This window comes from Mchenga conophoros, linkage group LG18 (genome assembly GCF_057382185.1).
Source record: "Mchenga conophoros isolate Kocher_MC1m ecotype Shallow Benthic linkage group LG18, M_conophoros_male_GT1.1, whole genome shotgun sequence".
In the NCBI taxonomy this organism is placed as follows: Eukaryota; Metazoa; Chordata; class Actinopteri; order Cichliformes; family Cichlidae; genus Mchenga; species Mchenga conophoros.
Genome location: NC_140543.1, coordinates 7,236,549 through 7,254,375, shown reverse-complemented (window position 1 = coordinate 7,254,375; position 17,827 = coordinate 7,236,549). Strand labels below are relative to the sequence as shown.

The 17,827-nt window shown below is 40.6% G+C and overlaps 1 protein-coding gene and 3 non-coding genes across 12 annotated transcripts in view; 3 read left to right on the top strand and 1 right to left on the bottom strand.

Annotated features, from left to right (window-relative positions):
* The window catches only part of LOC146553119 (ATP-dependent 6-phosphofructokinase, platelet type-like), a 36,929-nt gene extending 21,107 nt beyond the window's left edge, over window positions 1–15,822 (bottom strand). For 5 of the 9 annotated variants that reach the window (XM_085254829.1, XM_085254833.1, XM_085254834.1 and 2 more), the window contains exons 1-10: window positions 15,589–15,822; window positions 9,865–9,938; window positions 8,204–8,281; window positions 7,444–7,633; window positions 7,175–7,340; window positions 6,942–6,986; window positions 6,342–6,450; window positions 3,619–3,714; window positions 2,960–3,052; window positions 2,726–2,851 (exon numbers count right to left, since the gene is read on the bottom strand). In XM_085254829.1, coding sequence (XP_085110955.1) covers window positions 2,726–2,851; window positions 2,960–3,052; window positions 3,619–3,714; window positions 6,342–6,450; window positions 6,942–6,986; window positions 7,175–7,340; window positions 7,444–7,633; window positions 8,204–8,281; window positions 9,865–9,938; window positions 15,589–15,697 — 1,086 coding nt within the window. In that variant the 5' untranslated portion in view covers window positions 15,698–15,822. Of the gene's footprint in view, window positions 1–2,725; window positions 2,852–2,959; window positions 3,053–3,618; window positions 3,715–4,631; window positions 4,728–6,341; window positions 6,451–6,941; window positions 6,987–7,174; window positions 7,341–7,443; window positions 7,634–8,203; window positions 8,282–9,864; window positions 9,939–15,588 lie in introns of all 9 variants that reach the window. The other 4 variants (XM_085254831.1, XM_085254838.1, XM_085254836.1 and 1 more) reach the window with 3 other exon arrangements.
* On the top strand, window positions 525–616 carry trnar-ucu (transfer RNA arginine (anticodon UCU)). The gene is given in 2 exon segments: window positions 525–561; window positions 581–616. It is a non-coding gene; the product is annotated as a tRNA-Arg (tRNA).
* trnar-ucu (transfer RNA arginine (anticodon UCU)) lies at window positions 1,041–1,132 on the top strand. The gene is given in 2 exon segments: window positions 1,041–1,077; window positions 1,097–1,132. It is a non-coding gene; the product is annotated as a tRNA-Arg (tRNA).
* Window positions 1,557–1,648, top strand: trnar-ucu (transfer RNA arginine (anticodon UCU)). Its single transcript is given in 2 exon segments — window positions 1,557–1,593; window positions 1,613–1,648. It is a non-coding gene; the product is annotated as a tRNA-Arg (tRNA).
* Window positions 15,823–17,827: the final 2,005 nt, after the last annotated feature.

Here is a 17,827-nt window from a genome sequence, read left to right as displayed (position 1 = left end):
GCTGTTGCTTTCGTATAAATGAAGCGGACATACCTGCGTGGCCGCGATCTAATCCTGTTTACATAAAGTAAACCTGCTCCCGAGCAGGTTTACGCTTACGGCTCTGTTGCTATGACAGCAAGTCCCGGATGAGCTTCGGGGAACCGACTGATCCAGGATCACGCGAAATCGTCAACAATCTAATCCGGCTAACCTACTTAGCGAGGTACGAAGAACGGGCCCCAGGAAATGAAAGCCTCAAGTTTACAAAGCACAGAATCCACACTACTTGTAGTAGCATATGGCTGTCATTTAAATACAGTTGACTTTGCTGTTGATGTAATTTTCTAGGTTTGCGTTCCACCAGAATCACTAACTCAGGAGGGTTTTTATTTCCCTTGAATTCTTTGCAAAGCAGAGAAGATTCAGGTTGCACACAATTGCGCATCTGAACAGTAGGTACTCAGAATGGGGTTTCTAGGGACGTTCACATCACCTACGTGAATTCTACGCCACATTCTGGGTGATCAAGGCCAGAATTTGTAGGCTCTGTGGCGCAATGGATAGCGCGTTGGACTTCTAGTGGATCCTTTCAGATGCAATTCAAAGGTTGTGGGTTCGAGTCCCACCAGAGTCACTAATTTAAAGGGGAGAACTTTATTGAAGGTTCCTGCTACACAAAAATCTTAGTTTCTGACCAGCTCGATTGTAGTCATCTAAACAAAGTGCTTTGGTCAACTGAAAATCTGTTACTACCACCAGGAAATGAAAGCCTCAAGTTTACAAAGCACAGAATCCACACTACTTGTAGTAGCATATGGCTGTCATTTAAATACAGTTGAGTTTGCTGTTGATGTAATTTTCTAGGTTTGCGTTCCACCAGAATCACTAACTCAGGAGGGTTTTTATTTCCCTTGAATTCTTTGCAAAGCAGAGAAGATTCAGGTTGCACACAATTGCGCATCTGAACAGTAGGTACTCAGAATGGGGTTTCTAGGGGCGTTCACATCACCAACGTGAATTCTACGCAACATTCTGGGTCATCAAGACTTGGCTTTGTAGGCTCTGTGGCGCAATGGATAGCGCGTTGGACTTCTAGTGGATCCCATCAGATGCAATTCAAAGGTTGTGGGTTCGAGTCCCACCAGAGTCACTAATTTAAAGGGGAGAATTTTATTGAAGGTTCCTGCTACACAAAAATCTTAGTATCTGACCATCTCGATTGTAGTCATCTAAACAAAGTACTTTGGTCAACTGAAAATCTGTTACTACCACCAGGAAATGAAAGCCTCAAGTTTACAAAGCACAGAATCCACACTACTTGTAGTAGCATATGGCTGTCATTTAAATACAGTTGAGTTTGCTGTTGATGTAATTTTCTAGGTTTGCGTTCCACCAGAATCACTAACTCAGGAGGGTTTTTATTTCCCTTGAATTCTTTGCAAAGCAGAGAAGATTCAGGTTGCACACAATTGCGCATCTGAACAGTAGGTACTCAGAATGGGGTTTCTAGGGACGTTCACATCACCAACGTGAATTCTACGCCACATTCTGGGTGATCAAGGCCAGAATTTGTAGGCTCTGTGGCGCAATGGATAGCGCGTTGGACTTCTAGTGGATCCTTTCAGATGCAATTCAAAGGTTGTGGGTTTGAGTCCCACCAGAGTCACTAATTTAAAGGGGAGAACTTTATTGAAGGTTCCTGCTACACAAAAATCTTAGTTTCTGACCATCTCGATTGTAGTCATCCAAACAAAGTGCTTTGGTCAACTGAAAATCTGTTACTACCACCAGGAAATGAAAGCCTCAAGTTTACAAAGCACAGAATCCACACTACTTGTAGTAGCATATGGCTGTCATTTAAATACAGTTGAGTTTGCTGTTGATGTAATTTTCTAGGTTTGCGTTCCACCAGAATCACTAACTCAGGAGGGTTTTTATTTCCCTTGAATTCTTTGCAAAGCAGAGAAGATTCAGGTTGCACACAATTGCGCATCTGAACAGTAGGTACTCAGAATGGGGTTTCTAGGGACGTTCACATCACCTACGTGAATTCTACGCCACATTCTGGGTCATCAAGACTTGGCTTTGTAGGCTCTGTGGCGCGTTGGACTTCTAGTGGATCCCATCAGACGCAATTCAAAGGTTGTGGGTTCGAGTCCCACCAGAGTCGCTAATGTAAAGGGGAGAACTTTGTTGAAGGTTCCTGCTACACAAAAATCTTAGTTTTTGACCAGCTTTATTGTAGTCATCCAAACAAAGTGCTTTGGTCAACTGAAAATGTGTTACTACCACCAGGAAATGAAACCCTCAAGTTTACTAAGCACAGAATCCACAGCACAGAACCTTGAACAAGGGGAAAACCTTGTTCAAGGTTCCTGCTACACCAAAATCTCAGTTTTTTTCCAGCATGAATTTAGTCATTCATTGGGCTTTGTGTATTGTACTTCTAGTGGTTCCCTTCAGATGCAATTCAAAAATTCAAGTTCCACCAGAGTCGCCTTTACACATAATTCTGTGTGACTCCTGCTACGAAAGAAGATTAGGACAAGTGAAAAGACCAATATAACTTGAGGCTTTTGTTGTATTTTTGTTTTCCAAAATTCATCTCTTTCTAAATTCTAGCCACATCTCTTCAACAAAACAGTTTCCTCTACTGGAAAGTTTCTGATTCTGATGATTGACCTTTGACCTTTATTATAAAACCTAACAATCTCATATCTGTCTCTAAAACAAACATACTTACCATCTGAACACACTCCATAAGTGGCAGTCGAACAGCCTGGTTGCCAACCAGAGACACGACGCAGGCCGGGGTGTTTGCAGATGCCTCCAGTAATGCTAGCACTGCCTCCACACCCATGCGGCTTGCCTGCAAAGATTAAAGTTCATTCAGAGGGAAGTCATGAGCACAGAACTTTTTTTTTTTTTTACTTTCACCAATCCATGATATGAGTCTTATTTATTGATTGCTATTTACCAGGATTCTGTCAAACGCTGAGGGTGTTCCACCTCTCTGCACATGGCCCAAGATAGTAACCCTGGTGTCAAAACCCAGGCGGCGCACTACCAGCTGGTTTTGAATAGTAAACATGAATTATTAGTTGGCATAAAGGGCTTAAAAATATATGCCATTCCAGTTAAATACAATATATCTATAAAAAATATTTAGGATTTCACTTTAAAAAATTCCAAATTTCTGAAGACTGTGATCATATTTCTACTAAATATGTAGTGTCAATGTAATATTATATAAAGCAGGATTATATAGCATCTTAAAAATAAACAAGAACATTCGTAGGAACATGCAATAACAAGAAAAGACATGCCAAAAGAAAAAAATAAGAAGGAGAAATCATGCAAAACATCTCCTGTCATGTAATACACATGCAAAGTGAACAGGCATAAAGCAAAATACAGGGTGCAAAGAGAACCGTACAGCTCATCCATAAATGGTTCATAAATGGATATATGAACATTTGTGTAAAAAAGAACGAAATACAACAGCATACAGGACACGAAATGGTGTGTTCCCATGGTGAAGGAAACCAACATCCAAACCACGAAAGACAGTGGCCCATGCTTCTGAGGGAGAATTTGTGGCTCCGTGTATCGGCCAGGCTTCGTGACCGTACTTACATCCTTGATATAATCGGGGGTTATTGATTTGTTGTGGCGATCTATGGCACCCTCGGCTACAATAATAATGTTCAGCCTTTTCTTATCAGCACGATTCTAGAGGGATATAAACAAGCAAAGGCAGTTTAAAACATGACAGAAAATGTTTTGCATTGCCAAAAGCTGGAACCAGTAACGTAGGATAAGTCTGAGCGCTAATTACTGAGAGACCTTTGCGTTTCCAAAGAGCACCAACAGGTTGCCCTTCATCAGCAGACATTTGCCACAATTTGGGAGAAGCTTCATATGTGAAGTTAACTGGTCATGAAAAGCAGTGTGCTGTAGAGATACATCAATAATTTACTTATACTATTGCTGTTAGCCAGCAGGGTTAGTTTAAAGTTGACTGCAGAACCTTCTTTTATTTACAGCTCAGTTTACATGCAGTGTTCACATATTTGGTCCTTTCTCATAAAACATTTCTAAAAGACAATTTTGAATTTGTTGAAAACTTTAAATTTAGGAATTTCTTTTTGTTTGGTAGGCTTTCTCTTTGCTCTTTGCTGTAATTTGGCTGAAATATACATTTAGTGCCATCAACAGTCAATCAGCTGCACTACAGGGTACACTTTATAACACCATATTTCCCTTTTATTTAAAAACTTTTTAAGACATCAGATCATTTTAAACTGTATTTATTCTTTTTAAACTGTATTGCTTTTTGCACTGCAGAGGCTGGTGAGAAACAGTATTTCGTTTCAGGCTGGGTAACACAATATGAAATGACAATAAACTTCTTGAGTTTTGAGTCATTCAATGTCAGTGTCTACTGAGCTAAAGAAACCATGACACCGAAACATGAATGTCTATAATATCACAATGAAACCTTTCCTATGTGTGTGGCATGTGGCAAATGTTTGGATTCAAAACAGAAAGGTTGCTCTGCTGTAGTTTTTCATTTTCATGTTTATATCCACCAGCTGGTCCAGCTTCTGGTTCCCCTCTGTGTCAGTCTGAAACACAGCTCTACTCACATCCTTTACAAAATCAGAGGTAATGTGTTGTCCTTGTCGGTCAGTTGCGCCTTCAGCAACTATGATAATGTTCAACCTGGAACCTCGAGATCGAATCTGGACAATAACGAGAATACTAACCATATGAGACTGACTGGAAAATAAAAAAAACAAAACAATGTTCTTCAGGTCTTCAAATGGTCTGTGATAAACATTAGAATAGTCTTGTGTTTATGTGGTGGCCACATTGGACTGGCAAAGAGTCAAGATGTAATCGAAAGCTCGTGGGGTTGACGGCCACAAGAGTCAGGCTCTACCATATAACTTTCTTAACTAACTGCCATTACAAAACCCAATTTCCTGAGCTACTATTGTTAATGTATGAACAGACTTGAACTGAAAGCAACAGTGACTCAAGCAGACTCTGTGGTACAATGGATAGCGCATTGGATTTCTAGCTAGATCATGTCAGATGCAATTCAAAGTGTGTGGGTTCAAATCCCACCAGAGCCACTTTATTAAAGTGTGTGGAGAACCTTTGTTATAGACCAAGTGCTGCTACATCTTAGCTACTGGCCAGTGTGATTTTAGTCATCCCAGCACGAAGCATCTTGATCAACTGGGACTGTGTAACCACCAAACTGGTTAGTTATTCAGGTTCACTAAACACAGAATGAACTTTAATGGTAGCCTTTCATGTGTTGCCAGTTGGCAGTTGAGCTCTAATTCAAAGTTTGTAGGTCTTAATCCCATCAGAGGCTGCCATTCAAGGGCCTGTTTTTCTCCAATTCTTCTGCCATTTAGTTTTCAGTCATAACTGCTTTTATGGACTCTAATTTCCAGCTTGAAATTAAATTGAAGTTTACTTATAGGAAGGTTTAAGATTACAATCGAATGATTTGGAGATTCTGGGTTGAGTTTTGTAGGTTTGCTTAATGACCCAACAGCCAGCATTCAGCAGGCTTTGTGGCGCAATGGATAGAGCATTAGACTTCTAATGATTTTCTTCAGATGCAATTCAAAGCTTGTGGGTTCAAGTGCCAACAGAGTCACTTTATTACAGGGGAAAACTATAAAGATTCTCATTATACAAAAAATCTCAAAGGAAACATTAAACTTTCTACTTTAGATGCTTAAAATTAAATCCATGAAAAGGCAGCATGTGAGTCAAGCTGAAACGTGTAAAAATAGAAGCCCTTGTGGCACAACTAATAGTTAAACAGTTCAAATGTGAGTTCGATTTTATAGTGAACGTCGAATTTGAGGGACTCCTGCTTTACTGTGGATATCTGGGGAAGTTTAAAGATGTCTGCTTCCACACACAAGTCACAATTCTGTGGCAAAGACTGGATGAAAACTGGAGAATGGTCCCCTCAGAGCATTGTGAGAAACTGGTAAAATTCTGTGGGTGCTGATGTCCTGACGTACATCAAAGCAAGCACTTCTACACATTATACTAAGTTCTGACAGCTGTAACCTTCCAATATGTCATTTATAAGTTTCTTTATTGTGACAGGGATTACTGTTCTCACTTTTTACACTGTATTTTCAAGAAAATAAAGATTTTTGCTTAATTATTCTAACATATTTTCTGTCATGTAAATCTTTATTAGAAACTTGCTTAGCTAAATTACTTCTGTCCTCCTAGCCAAAGACAGAAAACTATCCACTCTAATTAAAACATAAGCTACTACAGTGAAAACAGTGTGTGTGTATGTGTGTGTTTGTCACCTCGGACAGTTTCTGACACATGTTGTCTTCCCATCCATCTTCAGGAGGCATTTCTGGGATAAAAACCCAGTCTGCTCCACATGCCAGGGCGCTGACCAGGGCCAGATATCTGCACACATACACAATTTATAAAATCATACATTTCAGCTCTCACTAAAGACAGTTCTTTTAGTCTCTTGCTACACTGAAATCTCACTAAAGCCAGAATGCACTCCACTCACTAACCTTATCAGTAGGCCTAAACAGCAGGCTCTGTGGCATAATGGACAGCCCATTGGACTTCCAGTCAACGTGCAATGCAATTCAAAGGTTGTGGGTTCGATTCCGAACAGAGTCGATTTTTCGCCTGTTGTCAATGCTAAATTTTCTGGACCATGGTACATACAATGTATCTGCATAAAATACTACTTTGACATTTTAGCTGGAGTCTGACTCACTTGTCGGTATTTGAACATTCCACATTTATCATTCAACATTTTCAAAGTCTTAAATATGCTTTCTAAAGAATTTGATTACAAGCATATGATTTTGTGGCCACTAAGACTAAGTGGATGTCACGCAATATTATGTATATGTGTGTGTGGAATAAAAGATGCCTACCCGCAGTGTCTCCCCATGACCTCCAGGACAAACGTCCTCTGGTGGCTATAAAAAAACAAACAGAAATAATGTCAAAAACAAACAAAAAAAGAGCATTTATGCTGAAACTCAGTGGGTTGATCTAAATTTGTTCAGTAGAGGGGGAACTCCAACCTTTACCCTACACTGAAGCATGTAAAAAAAAACCACAGTTTATATCTTTTCTATTAAGACCTCTCTCAGAAATTGTTCACCTCTGGGCAGTGGTCATGATGGCGTCCACCACCTCAATGATCCGATGCAGGGCCGAGTCGGTGCCAATGGTCATGTCAGTGCCGCAGAAGTCATTGTCGATGGAGCCAACCATACCGACGATGTGGAGCTCGGAGTTTCTCTGGGTCGCTTCCTCATCGATCAAACCTAAACAAAAAACAAGGAGGGAGAAAGTTTCCCTTTAAACTTGTAAAAGCAGGGAAGCCTGGTGTTAAAGTTAAAAACAAAACCTCCTGTTGTGAGGAGTCACCTTGCTGCAGGAGCTCCTCCAACAGGCTGCTCCATTCCTCCCTGAACAGGTTGGCCCCAGTCAAGCTTCCGTCTCCACCAATCACACACAGGTTGGTGATGTCACGCTGCACAAGGTTGTGTGCAGCTTTCAGGCGGCCCTCATGGGTACGGAAATCTTTGCAGCGGGCACTCCCGATGACAGTTCCACCCTAAAGTAAACGAACATTACAATAACCTGTCATGATTTTCTTCATTTTTTAAATTTTTTAAAGATTCTTTTGGCTTCTTTTTAGGACATTGTGTCCTCTTAGACTGTATTTTTTCCAGTATCGCTGACCTACGAGATCTTTTATCCCCACTGTTCACTCATCAGTGAAAAGGTCTCCTTGAAATGGTAATGGTAAATGGCCTGCATTTGTATAGCGCTTTTCTAGTCCATAGGACCCCAAAGCGCTTTACACTACATTCAGTCATCCACCCATTCACACACACATTCACACACTGGCAATGGCAAGCTACTTCAGTATCATCAAGCTGCAAGCTAAAAGCATTATTGCCTGTGTCCCTTTGAGTAAAAGTCACTCATGTCCACTATGACAACACGTACCAGCATAAGTACTACAAAGGTTTTCTTACCAAACACTTTTAATGATGCTAAAATGTCTACAGTATTTACAACACACAGTATTTTTCTCAAAGCAGACTGAGTTTGTTTCACTGTTTACAGCCCATTAAGAAGAAATGTGCGGTGTGTGTGAGCTGAACACTGATCTGCTCACCACTTGCAGCATGCTGGAGACGCTTTCCCACTTCGCCTCTTTGATGTTGTCTCCACCGTCCACCATCCCCTGGTAACCCTGAGAAGAGCAATCAGTGTGACAGACATTCACCGGATTGTTGATAACTTGGCAAAAGCTGAAAAAAGTTTTATTTTTTAACTGACAAATGAAGGACAGTGCTCGGTATTTTTAAATTGAACCAAAACTCAATAGGAACTTGAAGACAACCCTGTGGGTCAGGTTGAGCTTTTTTAGGGAACTGCTGTGTTGTGTTCAGGGATTAAAACTGCGAGGCGATGGTCCCAAACCAAAATAAAAGCACTGTGGCACTCAGCTGTTATTACTCACAGCCCAGTGGTTATTTGAAGCTGATGGGGACATGACAGTGTGGCAAGTGAAGGATGAAGCCTGCCCTTTGTAATCCAATTATATCTACACTGAGACCAGATCACGTCTGTCTGCCCCCGTCGTTCATGGCATCATGTCGAGTTAAAATTGCACATACTGTACATCCTCAGGCATTCAATATCGATGACTTTGAGAGACTCAGGAAAGAAGGAGTTACTACAGTTACTATCACTATCAAATCATTATTTCCATCGGCAGCATGTTTAAGTTCAAATACTGTTACAGTAGGTGTGATCTGTGATAGAGCCCAAACAGTAGGCGGCACTTGTCAAAGTAAAATCCACATGAATGCCAGAGCTCAAGGTTTTCCAGTAGAAAATTTATGATCCAGTGGTTTTATGTTGGAGCTGGTCAGAGTACATACTGTATCCAAATCCATGCCCTTGCTTCCAGTAGGTTAAAAACACAAAACGAGCCCATAGTGGGTTCAAATTTCCATGTGGACACAGTTTTAAGTGTCAATACACTCCACTTCAATCAAATGTTCACACACAGACACTCCAAGCGTTAGTGTGACAAGTGTGGAGGCCAAAAAGACAAAAACAAGGTCACTACCTGTAAAGGGATTAATGGGGAGATCTTAATGACTGAAAAACAAAGGCTTAACGACCAGAGCCATAAACAATGACTGTAGTCAGTGTGGCTGATTTAAGGTAATCTTTTCAAAATAGCACCTAAACAGCATGAAGTGAGGTGAGAAATGCTTAAATCTGTTGGAACAGAACAGCTTTCACAGAACAGCTTAAGGAGACAAAAATGAAGTGGTGGGCTGCCAACACTGTGCAGTTTTTGATATTTATGTGTACAGAGGTTTTTGCAGCTACACTTGGGTGAATTTGAGTGAACAAAATATAATTTGTTTTGCAACAACAGGCAGTAACAGCACAATGACTTGTCTGTGGCATGTTTGCGTTTCTCTTCATGAAACCTGATTTGACACAATGTGGTGAATTTACACCAAAGATTACATCTATGCAACCCTGTAGATGCGATGCATTTAACCCCAATAGAAAAATAAAACAATGAAATTCACATTTTCAGTTTTGAGACTTTGCAGCCACCTGAATGACTCCTTAAGGTCAAATTCAGTTACAAAAGCAGAGCAACATGCAGTCTTGAGTCCTGCTGGCTGTATCACAGACAATCACAGCTCGATAAAAAAGACTCGTCAGTTCTAATTTAGTTCACCGTGTGATGTGACAGACACTGCAGACTCTCCTGGGGCTATGTCTAAAGCCTGAGTCATGCCTCACCTCATGGATGAAGTAGACCTTTGCTCCCACATAGATGCCCATCCGCACGGCAGCCCGGACAGCTGCATTCATACCTGGAAATAGAGAAAAAAAGAGTTTGGGGTTGATACAGAAACAAACAGTGTTTCTCACATATCATGTTTGACAGGTTGGGAAATTAACCATGTCCGTCTGCGGTAAACTGCGAGCCTACCCAGGTTCTTTTTCATGCTGACAAATTGGTCTTAAAGATATTTTTGGTGTCAGCTAATGAAGAACCGCCATGTTTATTAAAACTGCAGCGCAGCGACTAGCAGCAGTTTGACCTTTTCAGAGGATGTGGGAGACACAGAAACTGGAGGTAGAAAGTAGTTAATGTCGGTCTTATTCTAAGGTGCTTTTGACATTTAAGAAATTAGATCTGTCAGTGAACTAAATAAACGATGTTTCCATAAATGTGATTGTATAAGCAGCAGCACAAACAGGGCGTGGCAGAAAGCTAGACAGACCAGCAGATAACAGGAGCGGTAAACGCCATCGAAAAAACAGGGAGACAGGGAGAGGAGACTGCAAGTGAGAATCCCTCTGAGGATTTTGTGTCAAAACATAGAAGGGTCTGAAAGAGCACTTAGTGAAATTAGAGACAGAACAAAACATAAACCTTGAGCTAAGTCTGGTGTCACAGTGAAGGTGCAGTTTTACATCACCGAAGACTCCCATAAAAGCACGATGACGAGAAATATCTGATGTGTAAAAACGCTGAGAGAAGGAATAAAGGTGGTATTGATGTTACTTTGATTCTGTGTCGCAACCTGCATACAGAATAAGAGCTGTAATAAAACTTTAATGATCCTAACGCTAGGTGTAATAAGAGAACCTGAAAAAAAGAAACAAGCTCTACGTATCAGCCTGGGCTGAAAATAACAAATCCATCTTCCACTGTTTCATCTTTGAATTTTGACTTATCAGTGAACTGATTATTTACCAAATTAAAGGTAAGATAAGCTAAGATAGACTTTATTTGTCTCAGAAATGGGTAATTTACAATTATCTTATCTTATCTTAATAATAAACAGTTTTAAGTTATTCTGAAAAAGACATCCAATCAACAAGACGCTGAATCAGCTGACTCTTGGCTTTTTATGCCATTAACACGTGAAGTGGCTGAATCATTATCGTAATTGCTATTGATTATTTCTTCTTTCCATCAGCTAATCAATCAATCTAATAGGGTCAGTGCATAGCAATTAATAAAGAGCACAGAGAACATAGATGACTGGTAAAAAAAGAAAAGGTCACTTTAAAAATTCAAAATAGGGATAAAGAATTAATTAGCCATTTATGGAAAAGCATTGGAATGACGAGCATGTTAGATCTCAGTGAGCCCAGTTTGGTGAGGCATTGCATGCATCCCAGAATTTAGCCCAGCAAGCACAAGCTAGCACGCTCTGCCAACTTAACCACCTCGCCAAATTTCTTCCCACACCACATGGAGTAAACAACCCATCCCTTTTACTGGCCCTTGTCTGCAGAATGCGTATGGGATGGGTCTACTCCTTGGATGACTATGTCACGATTTTGGCATTACTACAAGAGCTCAATTCACTAAGCTTGGCAGAGCCAACGGGGCCATGGCAAAGGGCCAGAGCGAAACAACAAAGGCTTAGCTGGGGGAAACAAAGTTGAACATGAACTGTTCTGGAAAGGCATTGCAATCAGTCAAATGTGTGCAATCATACATTTTTTGCAGATAACTATAAACAAAGTTTTCTGTTTACCTTGCAATGATTGCAACAGACAGAAATAATGGTTTAAGTGGCAGCCACTGCATGGGCAATCAGCTTTAGATAGAGAAGCACTGATGAACAGGCTGACATCAGCCTTGTTGACTGATATCAGGCTATTAGCAAATAAGATAACAGTGTCAGTGTCAGTGGCTAATATCGATCTCTCAAGTCACATCATTTTGTGTTTGATGAATGTTCAAATATAATTTGGTAAACAAAGCAAACTAATAAAATAAACGTATTAATAATGTATAAAAATACTGTATCTCAAAACTATCATATGCAGGAAGACTTTAACTGATCAAGCACACACATCCATACATATGCAATAATACAATATGCAATAATACTAAGTGCAATAATCCTTTCTGTCATCGTTGTATTTTTACTCAGTTGTATATAGTATTTGTATTTGTATTCTATTTTTATCTTATTGTATATTTATTTTATTTTATTCTACTGTATATAGTATTTTATTTTATTCTATTCTGTACAGTTGTGTACTGTATTTATTCTTATTGTATTCTAATTTTTGCCTCATAACTTTTGCACTGTCCACTTCCTGCTGTGACAAAACAAATTTCCCACGTGTGGGACTAATAAAGGTTATCTTATCTTATCTTATCTTATCTTATCTTATCTTATCTTATCTTAATTCAGACAAGGACTGTTTGTATTAATGAGGGGTTTTCAAGGGTTTCTTATGATCCAAATATTCATAAACTCACTTTTCTGTCAGTGGATGACTCAATAAATCAATAGCTGCCTGCAATTTTCTGATAAGAGACTAAAAATATCTCTTTTCTAATCTTTGTTTTTGTTTTCCTCACTTCTCTTATTTATGATCATTAACTACCTCTTTTATGTAAAATAATTAATTATCTTGCCCTTTACCAAAACTACTCCTGCTGACCTAGAGGAAGTAGCAACAGCATTATAAGGCAGGTGACATCTAAGACAAATGCACTACGGGGTGGGGGTTGGGTGGGGGAGTCACCGTGCTGTCAGCACTCGTTAGCAAACACTGAACAGGCTGAAACCACATCCAGGCCTCCATACTGTGTTTCTTTTTGTGTTGGAGCTAGTGTTGCTAATAGACCTGCAAAGTGCTGATTGGTCAGAGGGGACCTGGCAAATGAGTAAAATTGAGCTGAATTGTGTGATACTATAATTGAGTTTTACAAAATTAGAAAGAAAAAAATAATAAGGATTTCACAGACAGATAAGAGCGATCAGCGACCGTGAGTACATCTCATTTATCATCTCATGTATGTGTGTGTGAGTGTGTGTGTCGTGTCCCAGCTGAGCTCTTGGATTAAATCACAAATCATGAAATGCTGTTAGTATTTCCTCCCAGACTGCTGCAATGACTAAACATCTCCAGCTCAGTCTGGGCATGTATTCTCCGCAGCGGTCGGGAAATCTGCCTTGGCAAAAAATTGTCATTGCACATGAAGCACCGATGTTCCTGTGAGTTCAGAAAACTGTAAAGTTTGCTAAATGAAAGTCTGAAAAATAGCCTGAAATATTTCACAAAACTACCGATTGTTTCTGCTTTTAAGAAAGAGGGAATTTTTATTAAGTAACACTAAAAGAGGCCTATCAGCCATATTTCTAGCTCTGTGTTTTTTTTTCTTAGTCTCTATTAGAAACGCTTTGCTTCAATTACAGTTTACATATTCTTTATATGGCTTAATCTGAACCTTGGTGAAGATCCTCAGTTCATCCACTGTCTGAAACACAGAAGGTTTGACTGGAAATAAGGAAAAGCATAAAGATCCTCTTTAATGATTCTTAAAACGTTAGCATTACACTGTCTTACATTATAACAGTACCATGCAGTTACAGTTCATTTCTTTGGTTTGTATTTGTTTTGTATTTTTTAATTTTTAATGTCTGGGTAGTAAAAATATACACATTCAGAAGAAATGTTAAATGGAACCAGTGCTCATAGACATCAGAAACTTTGTCCACATGTGATTATTATATCACAACAAACCTAATTATTCTTGGTGACAATGGCAAGCGGGGGAAAAACCTCCTTAAAGACACTCGAGGCTGTTAAAGGCTTCCACTGCAGAGAGATTCTCCAGGAAAGGCATTCAAAAGCTAGTCCTGCTATCGTTTGACCCTGGTGAGTGGGACTGTGTGCGCATCATTTTCACGCCCCGGGAACAATGTCCAAGTGTAGTTATAATTAAATCTCAGCTGCTGCCAGGAGTATGCGCTCCTACACATAGTTCCTACAGAGGCTGGCTCTATTACATTCTACACAGGTGCTCATGTGCTGCCTTCTGCTGCAGAGACAACTGAGAAACGAAATATTCATCCACTCATAGAGGAGCCTATAGGCACCGTGTGTTATGTAACAGCCTGGCTCAAAGGCAACAATGGCTCTGCTGCTGCACTGCACGCATAGAGCCGATACTACACTCCAATATCGATATATAGAAGTCCAATAAATACACTCTAGTGCTGTTTCTGGAACATCACATGAATGAATGGTGACGCTATTAGACACATAAAAATACCAAAATCACTGTTTCACCTTTTTTTAAAAAAAAATGTTCCACTTATATTAGGCTGTCGTCATAGACCCTAATTTTACGGATAAAATGACATCCACACACAGTAACAGTAACTTATTTACGTTTCCTTTGCACATTGCACATCACAGCACACCAGCTCGCCCTCACGTAGGCGACTCAACCCTTCGTGACTTCCGGATGACTACAGTGACTCAAGGACAAAGGAAGTCACTGCAGGTCTCTTTCAAAATTAAGGCCCTGCTGCGGAAAGGGGAGGGGAAACCCTTTACTGTGAAAGGTTACGCCGGAAGACGAGTAATTTAGTCTGGCTTCTTCACGGTGGTCCTCCTCACGACTCATCTTCAGTGACACAATACGTGTATTTCTGCTGAAACATGACCCTTTTTTTAAATGAGGGGAAGTTGCAAAAATCATAGTTAATATAAAGAAATAAGATGACATTTAATGGCGTTGTCAACTTTTGCCTGAACCGATAAATTATAGGGATTTTAATGATAACAATAATAAGAATAAGAATAAGAATAAGAATTTCCATCACGAGCTGTGGACTTCATGCTTTTCCACCAAAAGCAGTGGCGAAACCTGACTGAGTGCACACCACAGTGTATAGCACTGTCAGCTTTGGGCTGCTGTTTACATCATACGTGTGCCATTGGACGCGCACAGGGACGCAGGACACAGGCAATCAATACAGGAACACAGTCCATATAGATTCTGCAGTGGTGCAGAATGCATGATAAGGAGAGCGACTCCCCACGTAAGAGGATTCAATTATTTAATTACCGCGAACACTTGTTGATTTCGTTGCAGCTTTCCAAACTGGCCCCCTCATCCCTGCTGCATATCTTTTTCCAGCAGGTCGTGATTACTACTACTATTTCATACCTCCTCAAGCGGTTATAAATAGTCTACTGCAGCATCCATGGAAAAATGTGTAAGACAAGGGTTTCAGAGCAGCTGTTGCGTAATAGTCGCTGTGATTTGCTTAATACCTTGTAAATAATGGGTATCAAGAAAAAATAAATATATACAAGGCAAATAAAATGCATTATTTATTTTTTCATGTAATTATGCACCTTGATTGACCACCACGCTTTTTGACAAGCTTGGAGGGGATACATCCATTGTCGGACAGGCCTCTAGCTAACATATTTCTCCAAATCTCCACAAAGAGGTAGGGAGTAAAATTAACCCTACAACCAGACTAGGGGAAGAACCGCTTATACTTAAAGTAGCCTAACTCTGGCAGTGCGTGCCACTACCACGTCAGCCTCAGTAAACACGTCTGATAGCATATTTTAAGAGAGGAGTTTATTCTCCTGGTGCTTTCTCGGCAGCACTTTTACGCGAAATTATCTATTTTCATTAGGGCAGGAGCGCCGTCCGATAATGGAACCTCACTAAGTTACCTTGGGCATCTCCGCCGCTGGTCAACACTGCGATGGATTTACCAGCGCCGGATAGATTCTCAAAGAATTTCCGGGTGTCCTGTCGCTTTGGTGCCGATGCGCCAGCCATCTCTGTCTCCTTGGCCCCCGTCACCTGTTAAATAAAAATGTTAGATTTACTCTTCTACAAGCAGCGACCAGTAATACTGTCAATAACCGTGACAGGGGAACTACTGGAGGACTGCAGTGGTTACCGCCCTCTTTCTCATCATACACACCCCCTCTGCAGAGGTCCTACATTTAGTGAGGTGAGTCACTGCATGGCGGTTTCGGTGGCGCAGTGGGGTCAAGTGTCAAGTTCTGGGGTCAAAACGAGGCCATTTGGCCTTTCAAAGAGCGAAACTGCCCTGAAGCCATTAATTGCTCAGCCCTTTCACTGAAATCCATCCAGCCTTCCTGTGTGGTGATGAGTCACAGTGAAAATGCGCAGGAAGTTAAGTTTTTCTACATCTAAATCATTATGACAAATTATTACTTTGTTACAGAAATTTGAAGGTTTTGTGCCTTTCGCTGATCTGCAGTTTATATAATGTTTACAGCTTGTACCTAAAAGAGTGGCCAGTGAGTCTGTCTTTATGATTCTCCTAATTCTTCATGCATGGAAGATGCTAAAAAAGATGCTGGACACAATCCTTTTGGTTCAAATTGACACGATAGCATCACACAGTTACTGCTGATTTATAGACACCCAAACAATGCTTATCTCTGTTCCAACACATCCCAAAGGCGCTCTATTGAATCTGGTCATGGGTACACTGTGAGTTGGACATGATCACCAACAATATTCTAGTAGGTTGTGTCATTTACACAATGCTCAGTTGATACTAAGGGGCCAAAAGTGTGCCCCCCCCCCCCCCCCCCAACATATCATTACAACACCACCATTAATACAAGAATACAAGGCAGAAATAATCCATGCTTTCATGTTGTGAAAGTCAAATTGTGCTGTACCAAGCAAAAGCAGAAATCCTGATACATCAGACCAGGGAATGTTTTTTTCCCATTCATCTGTTGTTGGGTTGAGCCCACGTCGGGCTGTTGGAGGCCTTAAAAAGAGTGAAAATTGCCATGAATCCATTAATTGCTCGACCCTTTCACTGAAATTCAACAACAAATATGCTTCATGAAAAACCTCAGATATAGTGTGTTTGTTTGTTGTAGCATCAGGACACACCCAACCATTTCATTGACTGACTTGTCTTAATATTACAACCTTTAAATAAATAACGAGTAACCCAGTGTTCCTCATTTCTCAAACTTATTTCCAGGATTCTCAAGCAACTTAAAGAAGTCCAGACGCTTTTCTTTCCAAGCTCCTTAGGGTGGCTGTAGCTCAGGTGGCAGAGCAAGTCAGCCACTAATCAGAAGGTCGGTGGTTCGATCCCAGGCTGCCTCCGGGCTGCATGTCAAATATCCTTGGGCAAGATACTAACCCCATGTTTGCCTACTGGTGGTGGTCAGAGGGCCCGGTGGCCCCTGTGTCCGGCAGCCTCGCCTCTGTCAGTGTGCCCCAGGGCAGCTGTGGCTACAATGTAGCTTGCCATCGCCAATGGGTGAATGACTGAACGTAGTGTAAAGTGCTTTGGGGTCCTATGGACTAGAAAAGCGCTATACAAATGCAGGCCATTTACAACGAGTAACCCCTTTATAAATGCTATATTTTTTTTTGTGGCATTAACTGGGACGCTGTAACAACCCAACATAAATTATTCAACTTAAATTCTGCTCTTAAAAGCTCATTTCCACTTTACTGTCTGGGAGAAACAGCAGAGTGATGCATCGTCGCTTTTTTCCTCCCTTCTTTGGCGCTCGCGAGCCGCTCTTAGAAACCAAAGCCAAAGCCAGTCTGTCTGACTGACAGCTTGGTCCACCAATAGGAACCCAGATCACGTCCCATGGAAAATTCCAACCAATTATAGCCAGGAATATGCGCCTTCATTCGGGAAATAAGAGACTTTGAGCAATAATTCATAAATTCCTTTGTAATCCAAACACTAAAAACGTGGAGTATTACAAAAGCGTGAACATTTTACATAACGTAACACCAGCAGATTAGATTATTAGAAGAGAAAATATCTAACGGCAGCACCAGAGAATAAACAGTTACAAATCCTGTCGTTGCTTAATATTCTCATGTCATCCTATAGGAGCCGTGTTTTTTAAGGATCATTCCCTACATCATCATTTTGAATTTCAGACA